This window comes from Balaenoptera ricei, chromosome 10 (genome assembly GCF_028023285.1).
Source record: "Balaenoptera ricei isolate mBalRic1 chromosome 10, mBalRic1.hap2, whole genome shotgun sequence".
Classification (NCBI taxonomy): domain Eukaryota; kingdom Metazoa; phylum Chordata; class Mammalia; order Artiodactyla; family Balaenopteridae; genus Balaenoptera; species Balaenoptera ricei.
In genome coordinates this window covers 89,525,421-89,539,850 of record NC_082648.1, presented here as the reverse complement: position 1 = coordinate 89,539,850, position 14,430 = coordinate 89,525,421, and the positions used below count along the sequence as shown (strand labels likewise).

The 14,430-nt window shown below is 39.3% G+C and overlaps 1 protein-coding gene across 1 annotated transcript in view; it reads left to right on the top strand.

The window, feature by feature from the left end:
- The window catches only part of ALDH1L2 (aldehyde dehydrogenase 1 family member L2), a 77,247-nt gene that overhangs the window by 1,074 nt on the left and 61,743 nt on the right, over positions 1-14,430 (top strand). The window contains exon 2 of the mRNA XM_059936804.1: positions 11,333-11,451. Coding sequence (XP_059792787.1) covers positions 11,449-11,451 — 3 coding nt within the window. The 5' untranslated portion in view covers positions 11,333-11,448. The remainder of the gene's footprint in view (positions 1-11,332; positions 11,452-14,430) is intronic.

The following is a 14,430-nucleotide window of genomic DNA, read 5'->3' as shown; positions in this document are numbered from 1 at the left end:
ACCATGCTAGATGCAGATATTATTATGAAAAAACAGACAAGAAAGGTGGATCCCACCCCTATGGTGCTTGCAGTCTTAGTGGGCATTTTAGAAAGGAAAAAAAGAAAGGAAATTTGAAAATAACAGGTAGCATCAGTGCCTCCTGGTTGGCAGACATTTTTCCTTTTACTTATGTGTGATCATGAGTTTGACTTTGCTGTATTCCTCACATTTGTGTTAATCACTGTAATTAATCTCCCAATAGCTCATTATGATACATTGAAATTACAGGTCAGAGCAATTTGAATCTGCATATCCACTAATTATTAAATCAGTGCAAGAGGCAGTGTCATGTAATAATCAAAAACACAGCTTCTACAGTCAAATTGTGTAGGTCCAAATCATAGCTCTGCCACTTAGTAGCCATGGGGTTTTAGGCCAAGTAATTTAACCTCTGCTTCAATTTCCTCATTTGTAAAGTGGGAATAATAATAGTAAACTCCTCATAGGTTTGTTATGAGGACTAATTTAGTTCATACATGTAAGAGGCATAGAGCAATGCCAACCACATACTATAGAAATGTTTGCTGTTCTGACTCATCATATCCTTAATTTTAAAAGAAATCTCAGGGATTGCCTGTATTTTTTTTTAACTTTTTATTTTATATTGGAGTATAGTTGATTAACAATGTTGTGATAGTTGCACGTATACAGCAAAGTGACTCAGTTACACATATACAGGTATCTGTTCTTTTTCAAATTCTTTTCCCATCTAGGCCATTACATATTATTGAGCAGAGTCCCTTGTACTGTACAGTAGGTCCTCAGTTGGTTATCCATTTTAAATATAGCAATGTGGACATGGCAGGGATTGCCTGTCTTGAGCTTACATATCTTTAAATCAAATTCCACGCCTAGAATTTACAATTTTATTAGAGAATTACAAGTTAGATACTAAATCTAAAGCACATTCAGCAACTTCCCTGGTGGTCCAGTGGGTAAGACTCTGCGGGGGCCCCGGGTTCAATCCCTGTTTGGGGAACTAGATCCCACATGCATGCCTCAACTAAGAATTCGCGTGCTGCAACTAAAGATCCCACATGCCGCAACGGAGAACCCCGTGTGCTGCAGCTAAGACCCAGCGCAGCCTAAATAAATAAATAATAAAAATAAATATTAAAAATGGTCCACATCTTAAATAAATAAATAAAGCACATTCGCTATAAACTGAAATGTGCTATCTGAAAGTTATCTATTACAACAGATGTAATTCTGTATTTCCCAGGCCTAGGCTATCAAAGGCAAATAATCATTTTGAAAAATTAAATATCCTTCTTTCTACTTTTTTTCATTCTTAACAGTACTTTCTGAAAGGCAAGCTTGGAACTAGAAGGGGAAGTATTGTGCTATTTTGAGAGCTTCAAAGAACTTTAGAACAGTTGCTTTCAGAACGTGCCTGCCTTCTGGCACCTAGCAATCCTTGCCTTTAACCCTTATACCCACAACTTAAGTACCAGTTTATTCTGTACCAAAACATAGTGAGTGTGTGTGTGTGTGTGTGTGTGTGTGTGTGTGTGTGTATAAAACAGTGCTAAGGTCATGGTGAACTTGTTTCTTAATATACATTTAAAGTATGTTTCCTACAATAGAAAATCTATGGTAATAATTCACTAAAGGCATTTCTCTTAGTAATTTGTCAGAGTCCTGTGTGTATCTGTCAAAAAGATACCTAATATGGTAATTCATATATTTCTTTACAAAATAATCTCTCACCTGGACAGGAGTTTGAGTCTTCCTAAACCTATCATGACAGATCTTTTCTTTGCATTGTCCACACTACTGAGTGAAGTTTCTCAAAACCTATCTGATCAGGGAATGCCCCACTTTAAGTCCATCAGTGAATTCCATTGTCCTTGGCATGGAGTTTACACTTCATAGGATGGAATACAAGGCTTTTTCCAATCTGCAACAGAGACCATATGGCCTGCAAAGCCTAGAATGTTTACTGTCTAGTCCTTTACAGAAAAGATTTGCCAACCCCTGGTCTAGAATCATACAGTTATACAAAGTTTGTTGTGAAAAACAGCAAAGTCTCACCCACCCCCTCCCCCATTTTCCTGTCCCCAAAGGCAACCACTTCTATCTCTTTTAGTTGATTATTTTAATACTTACTTCCATTTCTCTAAATAGCATAATGACAATATTCTTTAATTTTCAACTTTGGGAATTATATATTGTCTTCCCACTATGGGAGATGAGGATGTAACTATCTTTATCCCCTCACCCCACCATCCATATCTCTGCCATCCCACCCTTTTTCCAATATAGTTATATAATAATTTTGGTAGGTCAATATTCAGTGTTATGACCCTATTAACACAACTCATAGTTGAGCCATGTAGTAGACTATGATATTTTTTCCATGCAAAGCTTTTTGTTTTTCCTGGCATAATTATTTTGGTTTTTTTTTTAATGTTGTTTGCTTAGTTTCGTTTTTACCAATTCAACCTGAAAGTCTTCCCCAATTGTCTAAATTTCCTCTCAGGATGTTCAGATGCCTGTGGTGCTCCATTAATTTCATCATCCTACAGACGTCTCCTAGAGCTTTCTAGCTCACTACCATCTGGGCATTTTTATTAAGTTCAATATTCATTAAATTTTTTTCTTTGACACAGTAATTATTTTTATTGTGCTTTTGAATGTGTTTTTAAATTTCCAAATGCATGGGGATTTTTGATTTATCATTCAAAATTGATATCTAACTCAATTTCATATGGTCAGAGATGATGGTCTGTGTGATATCGATTCTTTCAAATATTATGAGACTTCCTTTCTATCCTAATTTGTAGCCTAATAAGTGGTGAAATGAGAAAATGGATGTGAGCCTGAAAAAAAAGAGGTGTTCTTTAAGTATTGAATGCAGAGTACTATGTTCATCAAATCAAACTTCTTAGTTAGAGATACAATGAAGTTTTGTTTCAGCCTCCTGATTATTCCAAAAATCTGCCATTCAGCTGGGTTTTTTTTGTATTCCTATACTCATGGATGACCAATGATTATGGGATCATGTAGGTTACCATCATACCTGATTCTGTGAATCCCAGATTGCACTGAGCACTTCAGCCCTGTGCCTCCATATTATTTACTTTGAAATTGTATGTTTGTATAATTGTATCCCCTGTTAGGCTATGTACTAGTTTCCTATTATGGCTGTAACAAATGGCCACAAACTCAGTGGCTTAAAACAGCACAGATTTATTATCTTACAGTTGGGTAGATCAGAAGTCCGACATGAATCTCACCGTGCTAAAATCAAGGTCTTGGCCGGGCTGGTCCCTCCTGGAGACACTGAGGGGAAAATCCACTTTCCTGCCTTTTTTGGCTTCCATGCATTATTCCAGTCTCTAGCTTCTGCCATCACATCTACTAGTGACACTGATTCTCCTGACTTCCTCTTATAAGGACCCTTGCAATTACACTGGGCCCATCCAGACAATCCACGATAATCTCCCTTTCTCAAGAACCTTAACTTAATCACATCCACAGAGTCCCTTTAAACAGGTAAGGTAACATAATCATAGGTTATCATAAACATAGGTTTGGAAATTAGGACATAGACATATTTGGGAGTCTATTATTCACGTCTGTACATATAGTACATCTTTTCTGATAATTCCAATATCTGGATTTATCTGTATGTCTCTACTCTGTTGTTTGGTATGTGTGTGGGGTTTCCCCCCCCCCTCTTGGTTTTCCACCATTTGGTCTTGTTTCCTGATAAGCCTGATAAATTTTTTAGTGTATCCTGGTCTTTAAGTATGAAAAATTACAGAGATAAGTTGAGGATCTAAATGGTGTTATCTTCCTCCAGAAAGGATTACTATCTCTTCTGGAAGATTATTAGAGTAGGGGCAGACTACTTTAACCCAGTCTAGGACTGTTCTGATTCCAAGCTGGGTTTTTGTCTTTGTGAGGGCTGGTCTATTTCTGTATCATCTTAATCCTAGGATGTAGCTCTGCAGGGGTGCTGGGCAAGTCCTGCCAAACCTCTGCTCAGCTTTTCAGCCTCACAGCTGCTGCTTTCTGGTACTTACAAATCAGCAAATGCCTTGAGGTTCACCTCTCTGGACCTTCTCTCCTGAATCTCGATTTCTCAAATCCTCACCTACCTAGGTCTCCAATGCCTTCAAAAAGATTTTTAGCGACAAAAGCAAAAATGGACAGATGAGACTACACCAAACTTAAAAGCCTCTGCACATTAAAGGAAACAATCAACAGAGTTAAAAGGCAACTTATGGAATGGGAGAAAATAATTGCAAATCATCTATCTGATAAGGGGTTAATATACAGTATATACAAAGAGCTGCTACAATTCTACCATTAAAAAAAAAAAAAAGTAACCGGATTAAAAAATAGGCAAAAGACCTGAATAAGCACTTCACAAAAAAGGTACACAAATGACCAACAAGCATGTGAGAAGATGCTCAACATCACTAATCATTAGAGAAGTGTAAATCAAAACCACAATTAGGTATCACCTTACATTTATTAGGATGGCAACTATAAAAAAATTTAAACACACAGAAAATAACAAGTGTTGATGAGAATGTGGAGATATTGGAAACCTTATAAACTGCTGGAGGGAATGTAAGATGGTGCGGCCACTATGGAAAACATTATGGAGGTTCCTTTAAATAACTAATCCATATAATCCATTTCTGGGTATATATGAAAAAGAATTGAAAGTAAGATTTTGAAGAGATATTTGCACACCCATGTTCAGCGCACATTATTCACAATAGCCAAGAGATGAAGCTGCCCAAATGTCTATCTACAGATAAATGGATAAAGAAAATGTGGTACACACATACAATGGAATACTATTCAGCTTTTTAAAAAGGGACTTCCCTGGTGGCGCAGTTGTTAAGAATCTACCTGCCAATGCAGGGGATACGGGTTCAGTCCCTGGTCCGGGAAGATCCCACATGCCACGGAGCAACTAAGCCCGTGCGCCACAACTACTGAGCCTGTGCTCTAGAGCCCACAAGCCACAACTACTGAGCCTGCACACCACAACTACTGAAGCCTGCACACCTAGAGCCCATGCTCTGCAACAAGAGAAGCCACCGCAATGAGAAGCCCGCGCACCGCAACGAACAGTAGCCCCCGCTCTCCTCAACTAGAGAAAGCCCGCGCGCAGCAACAAAGACCCAACACAGTCCTAAATAAATAAATAAATAAAAATAAAAAGAGGGAAATTTTGCCACATGCTACAACAGTGGATGAGCCTTGAGGACATGCTGAGTGAAATAAACCAATAACAGAAGGACAAATACTATATGATTCTACATATATGAGTTATCTAGAGTAGTCAAAATCATGGAAAAGGAAGTAGAATGGTGGTTGCCAGGGGCTGAGGGAAGGAGAAAATGGGGAGTTGTGCTATGGAGTATAGAGTTTCAGCTTTGCAAGATGAAAAAATTCTAGAGATCTGTTACACAGCAATGCGAATATAGTTAACACTGCTAAACTGTACACTTAAGAACGTAAATTTTATGTTATGTGCTTTTTACCACAATTAAAAATTCTCCCCCCAGAAAGATTTTAAAATATATTTTACCAGCTCTTCTAGTTGTTCTCAGCAAGAGGGTTGTTCTGATATAAGCTAGGCAGTCATAGCCAGAAGCCATGAAGGCTTTTCTATTTTTGTTTTTAATAAAGTTGCTTACTTCCTTGTTTCCATTCTTTTCCCCCCTAGCTAATTCTGGACTTAGTAGTCAGAGCTTGATTTTTAAAATATAATCAGAGTATTCTACTCCTTTGTTTAAAAAACTATCAGTGGCTTCCAATTGTGCCTGCAATAAAATACAGCATCTATAGGAAAAACCTGTCTACCTCGCTAACATCCTCTTCAGGCTCTTTCTTTTTCACTCATTATGATCCAGCCACATTGGTCTTTTAGTTTCTCCAACAAACTGAGCTCTTTTTCATATGAAGGCCTGTACACATACTGTGCCCTCTTTTTGCCTGGAAAGTTCTACCCCCCACTGGCTATCTTCCAGTTATCTTTGATATCTCAGATTAAATATCACTTCCTTAGTGAGGACATCCCTGACTACACAAGCCCAAAAAGGTACTTCTATTATATGAAATTCACTATATACTTCTTTCCTTTGTAGCTCTCGTCAAAATTTTGGATCGTTTATTTGGGGGTTACTTGCTTAATCATTGCTTATCTCTCCCACTAGATTATAAACTCTATAAACATCCATGTCTCTTTGATACAGTTCAATGCCAAGTATAGTGCTTGGTATACTATATATATTTATATATATTTGTTGAAAGAATAAACCAATAATTATTTTTTCAATTGCTCTATAATATTCATTTTACAGGAAAATTATTTCCTCTTAGTCAGGGGGTGGCACTGTTGGTTAAAGAATGCGTAAGTGGAAAAAAAAAATCACTTAATAAAGTGGCTGGGCTTCCCTGGTGGCGCAGTGGTTGAGAATCTGCCTGCCAATGCAGGGGACACGGGTTCGAGCCCTGGTCTGGGAAGATCCCACATGCCGCGGAGCAAATGGGCCCGTGAGCCACAACTACTGAGCCTGCGCGTCTGGAGCCTGTGCTCCGCAACAAGAGGCCGCGACGGTGAGAGGCCCGTGCACCGCGATGAAGAGTGGCCCCCGCTTGCTGCAACTGGAGAAAGCCCTCGCACAGAAACGAAGACCCAACACACCCAAAAATAAATAAATAATTTAAAAAAAAAAAAAGTGGCTTTTTAAATTAGTAACCTCTTCCGCCAGTATTTAATCAGGACCTTCTCTGTTTGATACACCATAGTGACTAAAATCTTCCAAAGAACCCAGTTGTCTGATAAGATATATTATTAAGATAATTTTAGTTAGGGATTGGCAAAGTACAGTCAGCAGATCCACTATCTGCTTTTGTAAATAAAGTTTTTTTTGGAACACAATCATGCCCATTTATTTGCATTTTTGTCTATGGCTGCTTCACAGTACAATGGCAGGGTTGAGTGGTTGCAACAGTGACCATAAGGCCCACAAGCCTAAAATATCTATCTGGCCCTTTAAGAAAAAGTTTGCCAACCCTTGTTTTAACTCCAAAAGAGCAAACTGAACAATATACATATACACACATACATATATATGTTTTTCTACATAAGGTTTAGTTCACAAAGTGGGTTGAAATAACCTCATTAAAAAAAATAACTACCTTAGAAAAATCTTATAATCAACATACTAAAGTAATCCACAAAGATACTTCTATGTCCTTCTCAAGAGGCACTGGTGGCAGCCTAAAGCAGTCACGTGAACCCACGTGCAGCTAATAACAAAGAAAAGTAGACGAAATATAATAAAGATAACTTTTTAAAGATCTGAAAGACAATGAATTTAGGCAGAAACCACAGAATTTACTCAGCAACTGGTGATAATTATGAATCTGTGGCTTTTTACCTGACAGTGTCCCTCATCCCTTCAAATACAGGAGTGAAACACTGCAGTCTTTTTTTTTATATGTATATATGTTTATTTATTTATTTTTGGCTGCGCTGGGTCTTCGTTGCTGCGTGTGGGCTTTCTCTAGTTGCGGTGAGCAGGGGCTACTCTTCCTTTTCGTGCGTGGGCTTCTCATTGCGGTGGCTTCTCTTATTATGGAGCATTGGCTATAGGCGTGCAGGCTTCAGTAGTTGTGGCTCACGGGCTCAGTAGTTGTGGCTCGCGGGCTCTAGAGCGCAGGCTCAGCAGTTGTGGTGCATGGGCTTAGCTGCTCCACGGCATGTGGAATCTTCCCGGACCAGGGATTGAACCCGTGTCCCCTGCATTGGCAGGAGGATTCTTAACCACTATGCCACCAGGGAAGTCCCAACACTGAAGTCTTATTGGCTCAAGGTGGTAGCAAACTTAAGTTCAGGGTTGTTAGAAGAGAACCTGCAAACTTGGGAGGGAGTCCTGAAACAAAGGACCCACAGAAGGGAAAAGATCCAAAATACGAGTAACAACTCTGCCAAAATCCCTGGCTGCATTCAACTACATGCCCAGGGCCTGCTGAAATATTGCAATAGCAGTCAGGAGTCCTTGGAAAACAATAGCACTGGGTGAGAGGTGTGTTTGCTGCCCTCTGACAACATATATTCCCCAACAGATGTGCACCTAAGGCAGCAAAAGCTGAAGCCCTGTGGGTTTAAGATAGCAGAGAACAGAGACAGGGCTAGCAGAGAGAGTAGCTTGACATTTAGAAGGGAAAACTGATCATTAGGGGAGCAGCAAAGAGGGTGAACCCAGTAATCTGAGCAAAAACATTGGCCAAATCTTTGTTTAAATGGAGAACTAAGCAGAAACATAAGCTACTACACTCTACAGGGTTTGAGTCCAGGCAAATTTACTTCTTTCTAAATTAAAGCCACAATAATTTTCTTAAGAATGTAACAGAATCCAGAATGTCAGTGAATTTACTTTTTTTCTTTACAACAAGTGGTAAGTTTTAACTGACTAAAATCTGACAGAATTAGAAAGAAGAAATAGATAAAATAATTATAGTTGGAAATTTTAACATGTCTCTCTCAGTATTTGATATAACAAGTAGACAGAATATAGAACTGAACAATACTCTCAACCAGCTTGTCTTAATTGATATTTATAAAACATTTCACCCCAAAACAGCAAAAGAGACATTTTTTTCAAGTATACAAGGAATACCCAGCAAGACAGGCCACATGCTAGGCCATAAAACAAGTCTCAGTACATTAAAATGGATTGAAATGTTACAGTTATATTCTCTGACAACAATGGAAAATTTCTAAATATTAGCATGAATCTCAAGGGCATTATGCTGAATGAAGAAAACCAGTCTAATAACTTACATACTACATGAGTCCATTTATTTGACATTCTTGAAAAGATAAAACAACAGGGATAGAGAACATGTCAGTGGTTATCAGGGTTCAGGGGTGGTTGGTAGACATGACTACAAAGGGGTAGGGCAAGAATTGGGGAGTGGGGTGTTAGGGAAATGGAACTATTCTGTATCCTGATTGTGGTGTTCCTTATACAAAATCTATACATATGCCAAAACTTACAGAACTGTATACCAAAAATGAAGTCAATTTTACTGTATGTTAATTTTAAAACATAGTGGGGGGACTGGCCTTCTTGTGCATCTGGTTCTAGGATTCAAATGATGTCAGGTCTTGACTTTTCACTGTTTCTCTTCCATCTCTTGCAGTTTTTGCTACATTCTTTAGGTTGCATATGCTAGCCCTTGGCAACTTCAGGCTCATATCAACACAATGTCACATCTAGCAAAGGAGAGATAAAGAGCATGCTTAACTGATAGCTCAAAGAGAAGTCCCAGAATTAAGTCTTGTAGGCCTTGATTAGCCTTACTAGGATACTTTGCACATTTTTGAACCAATCGTTGTAATTAAGAGGGTGAGAGGGATGCCCTGATTGGCTTAGTGTAGATCCTGTGCTCCACCCCTGGCTCCAAGGGGGTTTATGGGGAGAGGTAACTTCATAGAAACCACATGGCCTAAGACAGGAGGAGAAACAGATCCTCAGACGAAAACCAGAGTACTGTTATCCCAAGATGTGGGCTTAGACGGTGGGAGGCAAAAGCATTACATGGTCATTACATTAAACAGCCATTTGGTCATTTGCAGTCAAGCAGATCACACTGTCACTATTTGCCAGGTACTAGAGCAAATAATTATTTGATTATTACAGTAGGATGATTTTTTTTTCTAAAAAGATCACCATTTCAAAATTCCTTTTAGAACAATTTCATTATTTAGATGCTTCTTATGTTTAGGCTCCAGGATGAAAGAGCTTCTAAGATTTTAATAATTTATTACAGGTTCCCAAAGGAATTGTGCAATGAACTGTTTTCTCTAATCAAAATGAAGATTATCAAAAGAGAGAAAAAACTGGAGGGGAAATTTGAAAGGTGATCAGTTTGAAGGGTGATGATTTAAACAAGAAATTCTCTTGGCAGGAATATGGTTTGGAGAACCTCAGGAGTGTGAGGGAAAGATTTCTCTATCGAGGGAAAGATTTCTCTATCACCAAAGTTTGAGATTGTTAGGTGTATCCCTCATGATTTTTCTGTAGTCAGCTAGATATCTCCACAGGAACTTCCCACAGTCATCTTATCCAATTCAATTCGTCTACAAGTGAACTCATGAGCTTCCACTCCAAAACCTGCTTCTCATCCTGTGTGCAATCCATGTCTTAGTAAATGGTTTCATTTCCCACAGAAGCCCACTGTGGAGATGCTCTTCTATTTCTCATTCTCCCTCCATCCGTCAGTCACAGGGTTCAGTTGACTTTAACAATGTCTTTCAAATTGATCCCTTTTGTCCTTCCCACTGTAATCGGGATGACTTGTTTGGCCTATTACAGTTTCTCCTAAACGGCCCCCCGTGTCACTTACCACCTTCCATACTGTTAAGAAAAGCATTTTCCTAAAATGCAATGGAATTTCCTCCCTGCATTGCTTAACTATGCTTCAGTGAGGAAAAAGACCCAGATGTTGAGTAGTTATCCTTGAACTGTGGGATTGATGATTTGATGTTTTTGTTCTTATACATTTTGGCATTTTACAATATTTAGTAATGAGCGGAAGAAAAAGATGCAGTGCTTTCCGCCACCTACTTAGCATGGTATACAGGCCCTATGAGACCCCACACCACCTCTCCCCCTGACTCCAGTGAATACTCTTTGTAGACCAGTGGCTTACAAAATGAGATTAACAAAGTCTCTTCCTGGAAGTGCCTTGGAGGTCACAGCAGGGGATTAAGGGCTCTCCTTCACTCAGAGGATCTCCTTGCCCCTGCCTTGTATTTCTTAATGTATTGGGCTTTTTCATGATATTTCCTTTAAAAAATGTATTTTGCTTCTAATTAAAGGTTTAAAAGTGGTTATCCCAGTTACCATCAAGAAAGCATTTTCTGATCTTACCGTGCTCTTTCTCTCCTTCATAACTTTTACTTGCTGTTTCTTGTACCTCTGATGCTGTTTCCACCTTTATCTTTTGGTAAACTCTTCCCCTTCAAAACTTACCTTTTAGAGTGAGGGTGTCAGAGTGGGCAGGGTGGTAAATCTTTTGTGAAATCCTCCCTTATGATGTGAAACTGAGCTAGTCACTCCTTTCTCTGTTCCTCAGCCTCTATCCAGTCACTAGATTCATTTATTTCTGTGTTCCGTAAACATGCATTCCATGTGTCAAGAACTATGCTGAGTACTGGGGTGCAAGGTTGATCAGCACACTGGCTAGCCCTGAGTTAGGTCCTCCTGCTTTGTGTTTCCATAAAACTCTGTTTCATCTTTTATAGCACTGATCACACTTCGCTTATTTGCCATTCCCTGCTGGACCATAAGCAGCACGAGGGAAGCGAATCCTCTGTCTCGTCATCTCTCCACGCCCACCATCTACCACAGAGCCTAGAACATGGTAGGTGCTCAAAAATGATTTATTGAACACTTGTCCTTAAATTCGACACAAATTGGTGGGGGCAGACATGATGGAACAATATATTATTTATTTATTGCACAGAGATTACTGGTGGGAATATGAAAGCGGTGGTGGTCATTTCTACCCTAGCAGTTCTCATATGATACAGTTTATTTCTTTGGGCCATTTTACTTGCTGTCCCTGAAGGCTTTTGATTGAATGCAGGAAAATAAACAATTACAGAGGTTCTAGATGATCTTATCTTTCTACAGAAAAAATTGACCTTATTTTTTGGCAGGCAACTAAGTAGGGCAGATCAGTTCATTACAGTGAGGACTGAGCTCATGTGAGGCTGGGCTGCAGTCTTACAGCAGTTGCTCTACCTCTAGATTGCACCCGGTGGATGCCTTCCAAGAGTATCAATTGAGAGGGATGAGATGTTTCCTGGATTACCTCCTTCTGGCAGATGTTCAGCTCCAACTTCTGGCTACTGGAAACTCTGCTTTGCTTTTTAGCCATTTTCTACTTGTTTCTATAGCTTCTAATCCATGTAGCTTAAGAATCAGCACATACCTCAAACTGAAATCAAGTGTCAGGGGACTCCCCTGGTGGCACAGTGGTTAAGAATCCACCTGCCAATGCAGGGGACACGGGTTCGATCCCTGGTTCGAGAAGATCCCATATGCCGCAGAGCAACTAAGCCCGTGCACCACAACTACTGAGCCTGCGCTCTAGAGCCTGCAAACCACAACTACTGCACCCACACGCCACAACTACTGAAGCCCATGTGCCCTAGAGCCTGCGCACTGCAACTACTGATCCTGTATGCTCTAGGGCCTGCGTGCCACAACTACTGAGCCTGCGTGCCACAACTGCTGAGTCCACACACCACAACTACTGAAGCCCACGCACTCTAGGGCCCGCATGCCACAACTACTGAGCCTGCGTGCTGCAACTACTGAAGCGCATGCACCTAGAGCCCATGCTATGCAAGAAGAGAAGCCACCGCAATGAGAAGTCCATGCACCACAACGAAGAGTAGCCTCCGCTCGCTGCAACTAGAGAAAGCCTGCACTCAGCAATGAAGACCCAACGCAGCCAAAAAAAAAATAAGCAGAAATCAAGTGAGTGTCAGGAGCTAAGTTCACCTCTGTATCTCCCTTATTGCCAAGACCTTGGCTCAAGTCCTGGCTGCTCAAACTCCATTTGTTCTCTGTACCGCCATGAGATTGCTGAAATCTGCTGGTTGCTCTGCCTTTTGGCCTCTACTCCATTTCTTCCTGTTGTAGATTCCTCGGCCAGCGCTCTCAAGTATTTGTTTTATCATGAAATTATTTTCACTCAAACAATAATCAAACATTAATAATAATACAGGTTCAAGAGTGTAATTAAATTAAAATGAGAATTTATAAAGAAAATACCATTCTAAAAATGAATAACATAGAGTATTCAGCAGAACAAATTCAAAATAAATAAATACACACAGCTATGTTTCCAAATAGCAAAAATGGCTGCACATCAGTTTGAGTCAAAAAAGCAACCAAACAAAAGAAGAGTATGAAAACTCCTAGAATTTTATTCTAAAATCCTGAAGTTGACTATGAAAGTAAAATTTTTCTATGTTTAAAAATGTTTATAAATTAGGGCTTCCCTGGTGGTGCAGTGGTTAAGAATCCGCCTGCCAATGCAGGGGACACAGGTTTGATCCCTGGTCCAGGAAGATCCCACATGCCGCGGAGCAACTAAGCCCGTGCACCACAACTACTGAGCCTGCACTCTAGAGCCCGTGTGCCACAACTGCTGAAGCCCACGCGCCTAGAGCCTGTGTCCTGCAACAAGAGAAGCCATGACAATGAGAAACCCGCGCACCGCAACGAAGAGTAGCCCCGGCTCGCTGCAACTAGAGAAAGCCCGCACACAGCAACGAAGACCCAACTCAGCCAAAAATAGAAACAAATAAATAAATTTATATTTAAAAAAAGTTTATAAATTATATGACTTGCAGTTTCATAAAATTCTGAATGAATGTTCTATCTAGGACAAAACAGATCCCTGAGCAACATATCATATTTGAACAAGGCCTCTGAATGTCACAGATATCAGTCACAAAGGTAAACACTTATCCATGGCAGACTGAGTAAAGATTTCAGTGTGATATTCTAGAAGCTCAAGACTATAAATCACTTCTACTACACATAGCTCTACACACAGAGTTTTTTGTGGGAATTCTTGGGTTTCCACTTCATACATCATCTATCACCTAATGTGTGAAATCAATTCAGACATTTGCAAAAAGTTGTACAAGTTACTGTATTTACAAAAATGGCACAAAAGTGAATTCAACAGTCTATGCATGTACATACTTCGTTCACATCTTCAACAAAAACAAAAAGATATTCTAACACTACAGAAGTGAAAAACACTACGTACCATGGGCTCTCTTACGTAAGCATTAGTGTCACACAAGGTTACACCAGAATAGGCAAATATTGCCCAGAAAAAATTCTATTTTTAAAAATGAAACAAGTTTAAGGCAAATCAAGTTCAACTACAGGGACACAAGTCTTTAATATCTGCCTGAAATATGCAATGTCTTCTAATTTGTGGTCTTAAACTTCTGTTTTACAAAATCCAAAAAGAAAAAGACAGAGGAAAGTAACAATAGAGATTATATGAAATAAGAAAAATATTAAAAGTTTAAAATTAAATGAGGAAACCCAAAACATTAAAATCATAAAATTTGCTTATTACTTGTTAGAACTAGTTCTACACTAGAAAATATGAAATATATACAGTTGTTTTCAGAAAATTACTTTATACTGCTCTGATGTATCTTTTTCATTGGTGCATTGTTTAATCCAAAAATTATACACATTCAAATTTTAAGATTATACCCCTTCAAGAAACAACACATCTCACTGCTACCTACAAAGCTGTCCCAATGACATAGTGTATGAAAGGAAACAAATAGCTGAGAAG